The sequence below is a fragment of the Anser brachyrhynchus genome (genome assembly GCF_964034855.1).
Source record: "Anser brachyrhynchus genome assembly, chromosome: 2".
NCBI classification, from domain to species: domain Eukaryota; kingdom Metazoa; phylum Chordata; class Aves; order Anseriformes; family Anatidae; genus Anser; species Anser brachyrhynchus.
The window spans coordinates 146,138,434-146,157,048 of NC_137695.1; the positions used below are offsets into that span (position 1 = coordinate 146,138,434).

The following is an 18,615-nucleotide window of genomic DNA, read 5'->3' on the forward strand; positions in this document are numbered from 1 at the left end:
ACATTTCTCATGCAGTAACAAAACCTACTTAAAGCCTCTTTGGGGGTCATCAGGTAAAAAGAAGTGAAGAAACTGGCTTCCACACACAGGCTGGGAGAAGCACTTGGAGGAAAAAAGTGCTGGTATAAACTGAGGCTGCCTCAGCTTTCAGCCAGCCAAATTTGGATGAAGCCTACACATTTGCAGAACTGTTTGCATTCATGCATTCTGCTCAAGACTTGGCTTGACTTTCAGATTTTTCAGTTACATATCATATCGCTATGTGCGGGCACGAAACTCCTTCACTGGGTACGTAACTGTCCTTAATCTGCTCTCTCTGACCATCCCCAGGAACACCAAAAATAAAGGACAGTGAAGTAGAAGGGTGAAAAGAGATCTATATATGTTTACTTTAGAAATCAATATCCACATTTGTATATGATATTAAAAGTGATAACTTCTAGTATTTCCATATTTTATACTGTTTTCATCAAAACCGGTTCCCCTGCTTTGCCCTCAGAGAGTTATATTTTCTTGAGTAGACACTCCTCCCCAATATAAAGCAGAAGAAACCAAACAAAAGCAATGCTAAACTCTGCAATTCTACTAGAAGTAGAATCCAAAGTGCCAGATCATATAGCAGTATTCACAAAGTAGTGGCAGCAAAAGTACTTGTACAACTTGCACTGCAAATACAGCATCTCTAGATCCACAGCTCTTTCAGTGAGCACATAAAAAAATCACCTTTCCTTTTTTTGTAAAGGGAACCTAATGTACAAGGCATCTGTATGGGCTGGGGAGACACGATTTAGTTCTTTCCTTCACTGTCACTTTCTTGTGAGACCTTGCGATTATCACTTACTCCTGCAGCACCACTGTTATGGCAGTATTATTGTCATTGTGTCATATTATTGTGTTGCACAGAGGAAGAAGGCTATTTAGAATGGCTTCTCCATTATTATTGTGCTTGAGATGGTTGCACTGGTATTCTTCAAAAATTGCTCTTCAAGGCCAGGTCTCAGATGGGGATTAAACTGAAATACATTTCACAGCACGACTCCCTGAAACTCAGAACTCTTAACTGTTAAATTCATCTATTAATGCAGAAAAACATCAAAATCCAAAAGATCAGGACTAAATTTACCACAAGAATTGAAGTTCATGTGCTAATACAAATAAGCTATCTCCTCACATACCACGCACATTTCTAAAAATAGCAAGAAAGAGGAGAAAAGATAACACAATAATTGACAATGTTTCAAAACATACTTTCTACAGCATGTTGGCAAGTACTTCAACAAAGCAGTATAATTGCACTATATATTTTCAATAGGTATGCCTATACCACCTTCATTATTCAGACTGAAAACAATGATTTCATGGAATAGATGGACTTAAGCAAGGGAAGGTATGTTTTGTCTTTTTTTTAAAGGTGTTTTACATTTAACCTGCCCTTGATCCAAATGGTACTCTATTCTCCTATCTCCTTTTTGAAGTTCAATCCTAAATCTTATTGTGTCAAGGGAGTTTAAAAATACCGTTTTGTTTACAAGAAAAAAAAAATATATATATATGTATCAAGGAAGACAACATCAGCCAGCTCCTGCAATCGTGTTTCATGAAGAAAATTTCACCAGCAGAAACCAGTGGCTTGTATCCACGTAAGAGATTCAACCGTAAGACTTGCACAGATGTCTTTGACCCTGGCCTCTGCTGCAACTGCTGATTAGAAACTAGAGAAACCATCAGCATTAGAACATCAAATGTTAATATATCACCTTTTTTGATTAACTGGGTTACATCTTTGGTTAATCAGGAGGTGAAAGGCTCTAGATCCCCTACCAATCTCCTGAGCCATCCAGTCTGCCTTTGCCAATTACTCCTAATCTTCTAATCCTAAAGTATTTTCTAATGCTCTTGTTTATTCATTTGCTTTGTGCAATACAGCATCCAGAACATTTTAACCATCCCACATTTATGAAGTTCTTCATGTCATGCAGGCCAGAACAGATTCCTGGCTTTCATGCAACTTTGTGTAACACCACCCAGTTCTCTAACCTCCAATATGGAGAACTCACTTGCTCTCACACTCTCTGCATGTAAAACTAGGATAATCTTCAGAGCATATTCACTCTTAAAACTATTTACCATACTGTGATAATCTATCTGTAGATAAAACTATGTTGCATAAGGCAAAGACTCAGGGCAAACTCCTGGCTTTCTGCGTTATTTCTATTTACCATAACAAGAAAACATAGCATTGGGTCACACTCATTCAAAACAAGTATATTCTTCTCAACATTTATTCTGTTGCCATTGAAGACAGAATGTTTTTTTGACTTTAGAACTTAAAAGGTAGCAGATCAGGGTATTTTTACAATAAGAAGTCTGACAGAACAATAACAGGACTTAAATTAAGGTCAGGAGACCAGATGTGTAAAAACAATGAAAGTAAGGAACACTGAATCAAAACTTTCATTTGCTAACCAACACTACCAGACTAACATCTAGCAACTGAAAGAAGCCACCATCCCTTCTATTCTCTCTCTGTATAGATAAAATTACCAGACAGTTCCTTGGCTACTGTAAACTCACACAGCCTCTCAGACTCAGAAGCAAACTTGCACTGATTTACACCAGAAGAAAACCTAGCCACTTTCCTTTTTTCTCAGCAACTTTATTTTTTAAGCTGTCGTCGTTTCTGTGGGCTACCTTAGCAGTTTGTATCTTTAAATATATCTGTGACTATTACTAGTCTCACCAACTTTCTTCATTATATAGTCTTCAGATATCCAAGACATAGAGATGAGGAATATTAACACATAAACAAATTTGCTTTGAAAGCTGTGACTATACATCACATCACTTGTCCACAGTAACTGCCCATGTGAATGCTCTCATTTGACGGTTGACTACTTCTCACTGAAGGAAGGCTAAAATAGCTCATCTTTGTCACAGCACAAGTGAATGTTCCCAGGCACTTACTATTTAGCAGCTGACATGCTGTAAATCACTGCATATCATTTTGAATAGTAAACTTACTCATGCATCTACAGAAATGATGAAAAGAACTTCTACTACATACAATAATAAAAATCGTTACTTATGAGCTATGTTCAATATAGAATTTAGATGCCTACAAGACCACCGGTACTTTTTCACATATTTATACACATGTATATTGTATGAGAAAAAGAAGCACATATATGTATACACACAAGCACATGCATATGAACGTAAACGTATGTGTGTTTTACCAACATCCACTTCTCCAGCTGCCACCATTTCTTCTCCATGCCTGTGGTTTAAGAGAGACCATTGACTCCTGTGTTTAGGAGGCGTGACTCGGTACACAGCAGTCTCCAAGCCTGATCATGACCCAGAAATAAGACTCAAAATAAACAGGTATGCACATATGCAGGTGCAACACCCAAGAGAGTTTGACTGCCTTCTCCGGGGAGAGTCCTCAACACAGCCAACAGATGAAATAAGCCTCGCTGGAACATCACACTTTCATTCAAGTTCTGTTCTAGCGCTTCCTTCAAGACCTAGCATAACATGACCTAGTCCAAGAAACCGGGATACATCATGTACAGTAGCCGTTGGTCAGTTTTTTTTAAAGCTAATTCCTACCTCATGGACAATTCAGCTAAAGTCAGTAAGACCAACAACAAAGAATTTGGATCCATTTGTCTAAGCATGTGAGGAAAATGGAATTCATTCACATAAATGTCTTCATTTTTTCACGTCAAATAGTTATGTACTCATGTACTTATAGGAAGCCCACTTGAAGACAAAGTTGAACTTTAACAAGGTTTGATTTGTACTAATAAACAAGTAAATGCTGTACTTGTTTATGCCTCCAGTTTGAATTCTCACCGTATCTGTGAGTCCCTTTGCCAAAACCACCAAAATGTAGAGAAAGCCCTAAACACAACAAGGGATATTGATTATATCTGTACCTCTACAGATCCCCCTTCAGCTTTTTTAGTCTTACCTTCACAGCTTTGTATTCGATTGAAGTGCTAATATAAGAGCAGAGGATAAAAAACAAAAAGGTATTAAAATCAAGCCACTGGTTCTCATTCACCCAGATCCTACTTAGACCAGACTTCAATTGTCAGTTATATTACTAGAATCATAGAATTATTTAGGTTGGAAAAGACCTCTAAGATCATCTGGTCCTTCCTTTAACTTAGAACTGCCAAGTCCACCATTAAACCATGTCACTGAGCTCTAGTCACACACTTATGTTAAAATATGTTAAAATCCAGAACACGTGCATAACTGTGCATGCACATGGAGCTCACAACTGATTTATAAAGGAGACAATATAAAGAGCTTTATATCGTGTGCATTGGCACTTCTGCTGCTTTCCAGGATGCTGAGCAGCCTGTTAGATGGATATCCAGATGGGTGCTCAGTTGCTAGGAAAATCCTGGAAAAGTTGTTACCCATATAGGACACACAATTAGCCCGAGTATTATAGAACAACTCTTACAATATTGGATATCTAGAATTTTAAAAGAAAAAATCTGCTGCCAATCTCTCATTAGTTTGTGGGGTAGTTAGATAATGCAAAACTCTTTTTTTTTTTTCACAGCTTACTGGAATATAATTAAGAAATTTTTGGATAGCTTTTATTAATCCATAGCTTTTCTGAAATTTCTCTCCTTGTCTCACAAGGCACAATTGTGCCAGTATCTAAAACAATAAAACAATCAAAATGAGAGGGCTGGATTAAAAAGTAAAATAAAATAGTAGTAATTACCACGTTTTAGTATTTTCAGAAAGGAGTCTGAATCTCTTTAAAGGCTGAACATCAGAGGAGACAGATATGTGACGACAAGCTCCAGAACCAGAGCCACGCTGAGCAGGAAGCTCCTCAGAGGTAGCACACACAATGTGAAGCTGCCCGGAGTCGACCGTAAGAAATGCTGAGCACTGCAGTATGTCTTCATTCACGGCTGCATGAATACTCTTCCCCCTTGGGACATGCCATCTGAAACCCTCACCTGAATGCAGACATGTCTGTCCCTTTCTTTGAGGGACACTGTTTTCTTTTAAAACATATCAGGAAATGGGGTCATGCTCCCTTTTATACAATAGCCTAATGGCTTGAACACTTGTTCAGGAAACAGGAAAAGAAGGTTCCTTTCCTCGCTCTGTCTGAGGGGATTCAAGCCCACTTCTTCGCCCTCACTGGACAACTGGCACCAACTGCCCTACCCTTTTGCTAGGGGCTGTGTGGAAGACAGCACTCTCCAGCCCTTCTGTTGAAGCCATCCCACTCACTCATTAAAAATCTGGGGATGGAAAAAAGACTCCTGCCTACTGGCTACCCACTTGTCTGTCTCCAGACCTTTCCATATTTTACATTAAAGAGCCGTTAGATCAAGCCCAGGACACTTAATCATACATCAGCAAAGAAATGGTTTTCAGCATCGTAGCTGTTACCATTTGTCAGCTGAATTTTGCTTTAAGTCTTTGGATCTGGCCTGAAGTCTACTGCCTTAGGCACACCCACATTTTAGCCAACCATAGGCTAAAATATCCAGCAAGACGAAGCTGCCTATAGAGACTGATCAATTAACTAAATGTGAAGAAAAGGCAATGAGTGGCATCAGCAAAAGCTGATCCATTGAACTCACTACAAATATTATTCTGATAACAGCAATAAAGCTGAGGAGACATTCTCTGGGAATTCAGAGATGTGCTAGCAAATGTTTTCTAAAATCCATACCGGAAAGAAAGTCAATCTCCCAGAAACAGCTCAGTGAATTTACCCGACCCTATTGAATTTATCGTAACTCAATGAAATAAAAACCTCTGAGGAAGAAAATGGAAACAACAAATAAAAGAGAATTTCAAAACTAAATCACATCTTCAGAGAAGACAAAGAAATTTTGCTTGATTAAATATTCCAGTCAAATAAAATCTTCCCATTAAGGCCAGAAATCTTGGATTATTTACATGGTTCCCAACCAAATCCTGTTTATGTACTGCAAAACACAGTCCCAATATTTTTGTAGCTGGATGTAAAGCCAAATGTGCATCCCTAAGGTTTTGCTGACTTTGGTACAAAAAAAAAAAAAAAAAAGAAAAAGAAAACCTGGGTTTAGGGGCTTAAGCATTTAAAAAAAAAAAAAAAAAGGTTTTCTAGGACACTTTACTTCTGTGGTGTAAACCTAAAAATGCACTTAGTAAAGGGGCCACATCCCCATGTATCTGCAGATAGGGTATTTTCTGCATTCAGACATTTTTCCATTGTTTTTGTTGTTGTTACAAATGCAAACTACAGGGCTCAAGAGGATGCCTCACTAGTGCAAATCTTCATATACAGTGGTCTCCAGCTGACCGCTGTGAGGCAGATCAAAGTCACCCATCTTCATCCTCCAGCTTCTTCTGCGCCCAGCACCCTGGCCTGAGACCATAAATCTATCAATACCTTCCACCCCAGCTACAACAGAATGGTTTGTTAAGTGCAAAGGGATCAATAAATCAGATCTTAAGCTCAGTCCACTACTATTTCAAGTTAATTACAAAGGGATAATTTTCCTTTAGCCTGGTACCTATACCAAATAATACTGTTTAGATGAAACAATTATTTGGGTTCAGTTCCCTCTCCTTGTACCACAGGAGTTTCAACCAATTTTAACTGCAGCTCCGGTCAGTGCGATCCCTCGTTGCTGCAGGAGATGCCAGACGTTCGGATGCCTGAGAAAAATCCCCTCCAAAATGGACATAGTAACAATATAAACATGTGTGGGTGCAGAGGGGATTTTCAAATGTTCTTTTAACTGTGTTTATGAATCTCACAAAGCTGCTCTGTATCGAGAATGGGGGAGGAGAAAGCATAAAAATATTAATCAGTTACTTATCTTCTGACATGTTCTGGATCAACATCTGGTGCATGTGCAAGTGATGAAGTATGGCATTTGGCACAAAAGCTTATTTAATCTTCTCTTCCCAAATTGGGCAGGGAAAATTAGCACTCTTAAAAATTAAGTTTCCAGATCCAATTTTTTTCTTTAAAATAAATTGCCAACATTGTATAGGCTGTCTGTTCTATTTTGGAAAATGTTTTTCGTCTGAGAAAAGACTGATCTTAAGTAGATTATCTATGGGCTGTTTCCTACCGCTTTTTGTCTTCCCTGCAGTATCTTACTGCCAGGGTTTAGTAGACAAGTATAGTCTAGGTTCAGCTGTTTTATTTCTACTTCTATCAGCTCAAACTGAGATAGCTCTCACATCTGTTTTATTTCTGAAAGCACTGCATAGGAAAAGTGTCCAGCTCATTCTAATCAAGCATAAACTTTCCTATAAATAACTAAGGACCTAACGAAACAATTGTTTGGAGGAAATGAAAGTGTGTTTAGAAACTCGAATTCCTCTATACTGTATGCCTGAGCTGTTCCAGTTTGAATGTCTTCCTGACAGCATGGATCAGTTGCTCTAAGATGCTGTCCCCGGAGTCAGCAAACTGAAACTATAGCAGGAAATCCAGGTATTAACATCATACTACGTGCTAATTATAAACCATCATTTCCAATTCTGACATTATTCACTTCTAACCTCTTTTAACTAAATCACGTATTTGCTTTCTAATCACAGTTTGACAGGAGTGTCTGACATGAGACAGTGAAGTGATCTTTTTAATAAGGCAGCAGTTCAAAGATTGCAGCTTTTACGCATAATAATGACCTTAGTTTGATTTGCTGCTCCACAAAGAAGTTGTAGAGTTTCTGAAAAAAGAGGAAAAGTTTAAATCATTTTAAAAGCCTCAAGTTCCTGACTTGTGTTCCTGTTTCAGCTTCTGACTTGAAGTTAGGTATTAACCATCTTAACCGGGTTTGCAAAATTTCTTTCTTATAGCTACAACTTCTTCAAGCATTGTTAAATATTTTCCACCTGCTACATTTTCTTTTAAAAGAAGAAATATAAAAATAATCTCATTAAATATACCCTAGCACTTCGTCTGCTCATTGCTACCAGGTCAGGTGTCATGTCCTGTGCAAACATGCTCGTGAAATTGGATGGAAATTTGAACTTATTTTGTATGCAAATTTTGTTCCTGATTGTTTTTTCTTAAAATCTGAATTTTTCTACCACAGAATATTGAGGTATTCTTCAACATCTCTCATGTCATGAGAGGATCTTAAAAAAAAAAAAAAGCAAAGATTTTGTTCCACTAACTGAACATTAACTGATAAGAAACTAACAGAGACTCCAAGAAAAAAAACTTTAGTCCACTTCTTCGTGGTAAACATAAGATTTCTTTTTTACAGCAGTATCTAAAATGTATTTTTTTCACTGCTCCAACTAGATGAGAAAATGACTGAGGCAATACTCCTTTCCTTGCAGGCTTACTGATGTGAAGGACGTTGTTACTCTTAAAAACAGTTTAAATACCCATTGTGTATCCTGTTTATCTGGCACTAGACGACTGTAGAGCTGCCAAGACTTGTCATTTATTTTATCTTAATAAAGAATCAATAAGCCAAATCTTGACTCCCAGCAGCGGATAATTTAGGACTACATTTTTAATTTCCAGCTGCTGTCTTTTGTCTCTCTGGTTGTTATTTTTCAGTATTATTTGCTATTTTCTTTCCAGGACAGCAAATCCTTCAGATATGATTACCAACGCAGCAATTTGCCTGTTTGCTGAATAAGATCTTTTACTATTGATTACCACAATGACTAAATCACACACAGAAATATCACTGGTCAAAAAGCCAAGTATTTCTCTAGTGTACAAGATGCTAAGCAGACCTGCAGCAATCCTGGCTAAAACAGCCCCAAATGGTTCGTAAGGCTTAAGCAGGTTACGTGAAATACTGTAACTGCAGGTAGGAGAGGCTCAGCTTCGCAGCTGAGAAGGCAGTTAGCAGAAGCAGGGGGACTGGGGAAATACAAACCTGCACATCATAAGTCCCATTTAATAAGACAGGCCTCTGGGAATTGATGTCCTGCAGCACCCCCGAAAGCACAGTGCGGTTGACTTTCTGGAAGTCTTTGGAGTGGCTGAATTGCACCATGTTGTGGAGAGCCAAAATTTTAGTGTCGAGCTCAGCATCCTGCCTGGTGCGGTTGTGCAGGCCTAGGTGGTACTTGCGGAAGTGTTTGATGAGATCTGTGGGGTCGTTCCCATAGTAACCATATCCACAGATGTTGCATTTGAAGTCCTGAAGCTCTGGAGACAGAGGCGCCGTATCTGGGTTATCGTTTACCAACAAATCTGCTTTAGATTTGTTCAGCCTTAAACCCCCATCTGAAGGCACTTGTGGGTTTTTTGAGGCCATGGGGACCGGGCTTGAGCCTTGGCCATCGGTTTGACCACTTTGCACTTGCACTGTTTCATCTGAAGCTTTTGGCGACATCTGATGCTCCTCATTTGTCTCCGCTGCATCTCCTGACGGGGTACGGGCCACATCTTGGGTGTCATCTGCATCTGATTTCTGAGGAGACTTCAAGGGCTCACAGATTCCCCCAACAGCTGGAGATGAGAAAGCCAGCATATTTCTGTCTGTCACCTCATCATGAGGGAAGGATGGAACATTTCCTCCCTTATTGTGGCTTTCATAATTGAAGCCAGCCTTTTCACTCAGCACTGAGCTTTTCAAGTCCTTTTTAATGCTGGAAGATGGCTCTTGGACATGCGTGCAAAGTTCCTCCTTGTTATTTAACTCTGCCGCATCACCCTGGTCAGTGTTTTCTTGCATCTGCTCTGCGGAAAATTCTTTTTTCCTTCCAGACTCTTCGCTTTCAGTACCTGTAGACTCAAGGGTCTGTACCTCACCTTCACTAGCAACGTTTCTTAGAGGGGGGTTCTTTTTCCGGACCATATCTACCACAGAGAAAAAAAAAAAAAAAAGAAAAAAAAAGAAAGAAGCAAAAAAAAACCCTATAGAATTATTCACGATACAAAACAGATTACAAGCCTGGCACTTCTTAAAGCATTCTGAGCTATACAAAATACATGAAATTTTCAGCAAACGTTTGTCAAGCAGCTTTTTAGTCTATGCAGAAAATTGAAACTTTGTATTAAAAAAAGTGGTCATACTGAGACAGAACTCAACTAAAAGAGAACTTTAGAGCCTACAGAAACTGCCACTGCAGCGAGTAAATTACAGGTTTTGTTATCTTTTCTGAAGATAACAGTCTGGCAGAATTAATGTTAAATAACTGTTTCCTTTAAAATAATTTTAAAAATCAAAGAAGAAGAATAAACCCTTGTAGTCTAATGTCCGTACACTACCAAGTACATATAATGTAGTTTAGCAAAAATAAATGTAAAAGACATAGTCAGGAGCACTTCAACATGTTATTAGGAAAGAAACAGATTTAGGAGAGTAAGCAACTGAGAGGTTTCAGAGAGAGATCCTTCCTAAGCAGGTATCAGCTTCTCTGCAGCAAAAGCTCCCCCTCGTACTGCCTATAAACTTCAAATGGGATTATATGGATATTCTAGAGTCTGGCCCCACAGTCCATTATTCATGTAATTAGTTCTATTTGCCAAACAAAGAGAAACTAACTTTATTAGGAAACCCGTTGTCAATAAAATTTTACAGGCCTGGATCCAGACATTTGACGTTGCTGTGCTGGTGAGTAGGGATCTAGCCAGAGAACACCTGGAACCCACATGGATCCAGCCAGCCAAGGCTCCTCTGCTCAGCCCTCCTCTCGGCACAGCCACTGCTGCTAAATCTGCAGGCACACTTGCCGCATGCATTGAAGAAAGCTCAGAGAGGACAGCGATAAGGATCAGAGAGAAAGAAGCAGTCTGCCACCAGTGAGCTAGCTGCTAGCTGAACAGGGGATATTGTGGAAGAACAAATAATCAGAATGTGCAGTTAGGAAGCCAAATTCCTGATGCACTACAAATCTTCACCTTCCCCAGCCTACTTAGGAAAATACATACATGAAACTTCCCTGCACTCTCCACTGCTTGGTTCTGGATTTGATATTCACCACCAGCTGCTTTGATCCATTTGTGTTCACATGCTAGCTATGGGCAGGAGACAGATGTGCTACAACTTTTTCTATGCTCTTATCTTTGCCAATGCTGTATACAATGATGGATGCTTCTCTTTGCCAGATTGCGTGTGGTCCGGTGGCAGCAGCCTGCAGCACCACACACGAGATGCAAGTTGCAGGCTTGAGCCCGAGCGCCCATTCCCAGGCCAGCCATGGCCAGGCACGTGCGGAGGCACTGTGTATATAAATATATGTATGCGTGTATATATAGATATATATTGCTCTGCAAAGGGAAGACCACCTGGTGATTCTGGGAGCAGTGCTGATGCACTCCAAATGGTGCTAAATCCAGACCTTTGAAAGCTGTGGATGACCTTCTCAAAACAGTACTTTGAGAAGTACGGCTGGGGATGAAGGTTAAAAATAAAAGAGCAGGCGTCTGTACATCCTCTTATTTACATCTGCTCCACATGAAAGGGCACTGTATGCTATGTTGATAAAAACAGACAACTTCTTAGGGGAAGTGTTCAACTTGTGTCTTGGGCTGGCTCTGTTGTCTTTGTGGTTGAGCTGATCCACAGGCAGCATCGGCTGCAGTGAGACGGTTTTCACGCCGAGTGCCAGCTCCTATTACAGAAATTTTGACACTCCGTGTGGTCTTAATAGGTTTCTTAAATGCCTACTGTGATTCCTCATTGTGGAAGGCACACATGCTTGGGAACCAAGTGCCTCCTCTTTCATGTCAACCACACCTACCAGAGTATGTATGCTCTGAATTTTGCTATTTTTTTCCCAGTAACTTCTGCACCATGAAGTCGCTCAGAACTAAGAGAAAAGAAAGATTTCCTGCTGTGGTAAGAGAGCTATGATACAGACTCAGCCTACTAAAAAAACATACACACATATATAATTCAAGGTATAAAGATATTTTAGCGTTACTGCCGCTCTGTGGGACTTCATGAATGCTCTTGGTTAACATGCACTAAAAATATTGGTGGGCATCTCTGGTAGGTGTTCACCTAAGTCTGTATTTTTCTTCTTGGAGCCTGGTGCACAGCCCAAACCATTTTTTAAAATAACTGCTGTTTAAATGTATTTCGTGGCAGTTAGAGGACAGAGAGAGGAGTCTTGACTGTGCATAGTGAAGAAAAAAAATCAGAAATCAAGAAAGTAAACATCATGGCTGTTACCTCAGTCAAAATTAAACAAGACTGAATGCAATGTTTTAAAATGTTTTTGTTACAGATATTTTTGGCAGATAAGGAAAGTTTAGAGATTTTGCTATCTTCATGGCAACTGACAGAAGAGAGTCAAAGAGAAGGACAGAAAAAAAAAATCCCTAAAAAGCAAAGAAAAGAAAAACCTGGACTGTATACAGTCTAACTAGACAGTACTCCAGATTTAGATACTTTAGCTCAAATTTTCCTGACCTATCTGGAGGTCTGTGTGTTAATGGGGAGGGGGTGGAATCTGCCTAATGGAGCTCTTTCATGCAGTATTCTACACTTGGGGAAGGAAAGGAAGAAGATAACACTGATTTAAACACAAAAAACTTTCCTAAGTTGAATTTAAAAGTATTTTCTCCCCTTTTCTCTTTTAGTTTTTGAAAAATCATCTGTAATTTATTTGTTTGATATCCACTCAAGGGGACAGTAAAAAAAGACAGTATTTTTTTTGTCGCTGAAATTCCACCGCTATCGGTTTTCAGAGACATATTATGTAAATAAAACTACATTTGCAATACTCCTAAATTGAAGAAACCATCCCCTAGCAAGTCATAAGTTAGATACAGAAAGAATATAGCCACTCTGAAATTATTATCTCTAAGACAAATAACAGATTGCACAATGTTTTATTGTGTGCCAAGAACGTTTTCAGTTAACAATTTCACTTGAAAAAACGGATCACATACTTGTAAAATCATACCCAGCATTGACTTCATAAGGCATGTGGCTTTAGAGTGCTTTTTACAATTATTAATTCTATTAGTCAACTAGCAGGCGGGCTAATGCAATTGTCTTAGAAGATGCACGGAAGACACAGAAGACATTTTGAGAGCTGATCTGTATATCTGCAAAACAAAACAAAAAAAAAAGGTTTTCCTTCCTAAATTATGTATTCAAAATATGCTTTTTACTTAAAAACATTGTTATGCCTATTGTACATTCACATGCAGCTATTAGTGGGCACTATACAAATAGTGGCTGCTGTTCTCTACTTCTGTTAAGCATGAAATACCACGTCTGCCTTCTCCTTAGGCAGACACGCACACACTTGTACATACGTACACACAGACACACACACACACAGAAAGCAAGGCAAAAATTACCTCAGCTATGAAGTTCACCAAAAAGTAAGTGTAAAATAAGTTTCACATATGTGTTGAAAACAAGCTGGATAAGCGCCGTAGAAAATAAAAGTGCTTTAAAAATTCACATATATTAACAGGTATTGTGTACTGTAATGGGACTGGGCTAAAAGCTGTGATAACGGAATCCAAATAACTGGTTCAAATCCAGGCTCTGCTGTCAGCAATTGAAAGTTATCATCTGCTGGCTGCCTAGTGTCCCACTTGCAATGAATTTAGTGGTATTAGTTTAGTTGCTAGTGGGCAACCATCCACATCTCAAAAATGCCATCACAATAACAAGCAAGATTCTTGGCTGTTTAGCAAAGAGGTCAACTGCTCAACAGACACTGGGACTGAACTACCTTTTCATCACTGGAAATGGCGATGTTTCCAAAATGAAAGAAAAAAAAATTACTAAGCCTGATGTAAATGAAAAGACGCCTTGAGCTGTGGGAACTCTGGCCACGTCCCAGGCTGCAGAACTCATCTTTGGGCACCATAATCCAGGGTTTAGTATCTTATTTTCTTTACGGTGAAATTACCTTTAAACCACGTGCATTTGGTTTACTTGATATGATCACCCTCAACTATTTTAAAGCAGAACTAATAATACTAACAGCTATATATAGTTTCACCCCAAACCAGCCAAGGCGACTCTATTGATTCCTGCATCTGACAGATAGATTTTTCTGTTAAACAGTCACCCATAGTTTATACCTGGAAGCAGAAGGTGGAATCTTCTACTAAAATCAGCTTGTAATTCAGAACAATGAATTACCATAGCGACTACTGCACTTTATGTGAAAAAGAAAGCAAATTCTGATAAGCAATAGTTTCTTATTCGTGGTGAAGACAATAGCTAATTATCTGCTGATCATCAGCTGTCACACTGGGTCACTGTTGCTACTCATTACTTTTACTGAACGTGATGACTTGTCATCAAAGCCTACTGCAATAGTATGGTTGTTGCCTTGTGCTTGCTCTGCAGGTTTAGGTCAGGTCTTAGTCACGTTCTCTTTTTAACAGAATTTAGAAACAGGTCTGAGTTTTGTGATGCGTCTCTGACTAATACTTGTACACGTAGATGCACAAGCAGACAAATAGCGAACTGAGTCAAGGGTCTATGAAGACCGTGATGTTATCAATCAATATGCTGCAGCACCAAGAAGTTAAATGAAAATACACATTTATATTCAACAGGCTCAAGTAGGACCTCTTTGTTAAAGGATAGTAAAATTAATACTTTTACACTCATATATATTACACACCCACACACACATATATAATGCACATACGGCATTTAAACATCAATCATTTTGCCAGAATAATGCAGCAAAAAATCATTAACTCTCAGTGTCTCAGCTTAATATATGTCTAATACTTACCTATCTCACAGGAGTGTTGTGAGGCTTAATTAATTAGTGACTGTAAAGCACTTTGTGATCCTCTAATGAAAGGTGCTACATAGCACAAAGTATTATTAAAATCATTAGGACCACAAAAAAGCCCTGTGGAATTCCAGCCTACACTGTCTGTTGGGGTTGGGAGTGATCTTATTATTAAAAGGAGACCGTCAGGCTAATTTTCATAATTTTTTCAAGATTTTTTTCCCCCTTTGCTGTTGTGATAGCATGTTAGTAGCTAGAAATTTAATCTTATCATCTTAATAACATACACTCATGTAGTTTGTTACTGCAGGGCTAGAGAAGAGAACAGGGCTTTTGGCACTCATCTGGCTTTCCCTTTTAAGAAAAAAAAAAAAATTGAGAGACATATTTTGACACCTTCCCACACTCCACCCCACCAGGACAGCTGATCATGTGAGATCGCAGGATGCTCACCGTAGCCGCATGGGAAAATACTGCTGTGGTTTTAATTTCTCTCTCCTTTTCCACAGAAAAAAAAAAAAAAAAAAAGCAAGACACAAACAAAACCCAGCTTATTACACATAAATGTGCTACAAAGACTGTCTGCTGTGCTTTATATAAAAAACCCTTCTGTGTTCAAAGTGTCTGCTTCTATCCCGCACATAAAGCCCTAAACGATCTGGAGCCCCTACCTTACCATTTTCCCCGCTCTCTCTACAACAACAGAGCAGTTGTAAGAAGACGAGCTCTAGACAGAAATCTCTTGTCTTGAGAGCAAATTTCTGGCGCTCTCCCTGCGCTCAGCAATACCAGGAAGATCATCAGGATGGCCCCAGGTTCAAAGGCTTGTACCTTTTCTAATTTCATCGTTTTCAAAATTAATAATATTCTGTAAATACACTGGTCAGTCTGGGTGAAATTGTCCTATGCTGCCTTTGCTTAAAATTATTGAATGTGCTACATGAGATGCAAACTAACCCCAGCCTACAGCGGCACAGGACTGGGCAAAGCTCCCGTCTAAACCTCTGTCTGCTGAGAAGGGAGGGGAAGAAAAAAGACTTTTTGTGTGAGGAACTCAAGAATCAGGCCCTAAACCATGGGAGGGCAGAATAAGCTTAATTACAAGCAACTCCTTCTTCAACAAGACCTCTTCCTCCGCCTTTGCAACAGCTTCTTCAACCACGCTGGGCTCTAAGAGAGGGGCTACCATGGTGTGAAGCAAGAGAAACTCACTGCCAAGTGCTTGTTAAGCTACATGCATTTTTCTACAAGCTCTAGAACTGCATGGCGAGTCTTTCCTGCCTGTCATTGTTTGGAGCAGAACACACCTCCTCTTATCAGTTAACATTTGGCAGGATCAGGCATTCAGTCAAAACGTACCTACTTGATATTCCATACCCTGCATGCTCCACTGAAATTATGATAGCTTCATCAGTCTAGAAAACGCAAGGACAAAATCATGCCTTATAGGTCCTTAGGACCTTATAGGTCTTCTAGTCCTGTATCAAAAAGCTGTTGTGCTCACCACCTTTCTTCTTCTGCTGGACTTTCAGGCCCTTCTCTGTGGTCCCTGATCACCAGCTCACCAAGAGCTTTTGGCAATTTTTTCAAAAACGTTTACAACAAGAAGTGGAGGGGAATGAAAGAAAGGAGAAAAAAAAATAATTTGTTGAAGCTTGCTTCAACATATTTAAATTCACTTTCCCAACACTGATCGTCCTCAAATCTCTAAAGGTGCATTTCTGGACATCTTAAATCCTGTTCAGCTACAAAGTGTCGTCACCTTCAAACAACTCTCATCAAATAAATCTCTTTATTAATTCACAGCAAATTAATTCAAAACAATCTTTTCTATTACCATATGCTTCAGAGCACAGTACATTATTAGTAGTCATCTAGCCACTGGAATAAATCTAACCTTTCTATGGGTATAAAACAGACACTTGCTCATTTCAGAGAGTTTAGGAGTGGCATTTCAAAACAGATCGTTTGAACTTACTTCCAGGCACTTAGTTCATTTTAAGCTCACCACCGGGGGGGTTATGATGCAGACACTTTCAGGAGAAAGTGAAGGCAAAAGGTGATCGGTCTAAAGAGGCAACGCAGGGCAGAATATTACAGTATCAGGCACCCAAAGTCTAGAATTGCAAAACCACTTATTTTTTGGAGGGTGCCCGGGCACGGCAGTTTGCTGCTCTACGTTTAACCAGCCTGATGCAGAGCGCTTGCTCCTGCCGGACCTCCACTGCCATCTATTTATCCATCCCCAACGGGGAGCCCGAGACGGCAAAGATTTGCTTTGCCCTGGCTTTCAGTACAGCATCTAAAAATACTCGATGCACTTGGCAACCTGCTAAACCTTGAAGAACCTTGTGAGACTGGAAAAATTAATACCAGTGCCGTTTTATGGGTAAATAAAAGGATCTACAGAGAGAGATGCAAAAATCAAGGTGTTCACGGCGACTTGCAGGCAGGGATCTCGGCTAGGGGCTGCACCTGATTTCTCCTGACTTCCAGACCCGTATCCCTCACTGTCTTTCAGCAGGAAGCCCCAAGCTGGCACTTGGCAAAAGGCCAAGATCCTGTAATTTAATAAGGTACAGAAAGAGCACCTTGCGCAAAAATCTAAACGCTCCGATTTATCATGACAGTTATGGGATAAGCTGACATTTTATTTGTACGTAAATTAGTCTCCAAAACAGCATAAAAAGGCCACACTTTCAAAGAATATTGTGCCTTTGCTTCTCCGCTCTGCATTTATCTAAGCTCAGCTTTGTGTATTAAAAGTAGTTTAATTTTTATGTATTGACGCTGCTTTGCATGCTCCCCAATCTGTTGTTATTGCACTGCAGAGAGAACCCAGCCTGATTTGCTTACTGCAACGAAATAACTGACTTCTGCCAGGACTGACACCTCCTCCGAGAGCCTCGCCATCCTCGCTGAGTCTTCTGGTTATTCTATTAATTTGCAGTCGTTACACTTTATAGGATTGCACAGCACTCCCTATTAGATCAGGCCAGAGGTCCATTTAGTCTGGTGTTCTGCCTTGGAGAGCGGCCAATACCAGAGCCTTCAAAGAAGGTTCAACTGCCTTTGGACAGACACAGAATCGCCTACCTCTGTGAAAAATAAATCGCTGCTAATCCTCAGCACTTAGACAGTGGCTTACTTTCTGAACAGTAAGAAGGTTTATATCCCTTAATTATCTCTCATGTATGTTCTACAATTTGTTGTTAAATAAGTCTGTACATCCTCACTTCCAGTGAAAGTGTCCAGTATCTGTGTGAACATTACGATGATCCTGGTATCGGTTTTATCTTGTAGCTCTCCATTTATCATCTAAATATAAACTAGTAAGAGCAAATTTTTTCAGCATTTTGAATTTGATTCTTTTCAGTGGAGCTTCCCTTCAGCCTTGCACTAGCAATTAAGATGGACAAAGATCCTCTAGGCTGTTGGTACAGCTATCACAGCCCCCCTGTTCATCCTTGGCCTTATGGTATAAACAATAAAACTGTCTCTCCAAACTCTTCGAGTAGGTGTGGCGATCTCCTATGTTTCAATTTCTTTTCAGCCTGAGTAAACATTATGTTCTTTTTAATCCAAATGTCCTTTGAAGACAATGGGAGCTTAGGGTTTGCAAATGACTCAGAATTGAATCCGAGTTGAGTGTGTTGGCTGAGGCAAACACACTGCTACGCTGAGATGAAGGGTGAGGAATGAAGGCGACCTCCTGGCTCCCAGGCAAGGGCAACCAGGTATGGCCACAAGTGACTCATTTCTTCTTCTGCACTAAGTATACAAGGGGCTGATGCTAGTTCCCTTGACACTAATGGCCCCACTGTCTTTGAGAGAGGCACGACTGAGATGTTCCCTTCTGCTAGGTGAGACCCGTGATACGGAAGAAAGACGTCCAAGTTCATTTGCCCAAAACTTCAGTCA

At 39.7% G+C, this 18,615-nt stretch overlaps 1 protein-coding gene across 6 annotated transcripts in view; it reads right to left on the reverse strand.

Annotated features, from left to right (window-relative positions):
• The window catches only part of TRPS1 (transcriptional repressor GATA binding 1), a 213,999-nt gene that overhangs the window by 162,665 nt on the left and 32,719 nt on the right, over positions 1 to 18,615 (reverse strand). For 3 of the 6 annotated variants that reach the window (XM_080578055.1, XM_080578060.1, XM_080578056.1), the window contains exons 2-3: positions 12,869 to 13,027; positions 8,898 to 9,826 (exon numbers count right to left, since the gene is read on the reverse strand). In XM_080578055.1, the coding sequence (XP_080434181.1) occupies positions 8,898 to 9,826; positions 12,869 to 12,905 (966 nt within the window). In that variant the 5' untranslated portion in view covers positions 12,906 to 13,027. Of the gene's footprint in view, positions 1 to 8,897; positions 9,827 to 12,868; positions 13,028 to 18,615 lie in introns of those variants that run through there. The other 3 variants (XM_080578059.1, XM_080578058.1, XM_080578057.1) reach the window with 2 other exon arrangements.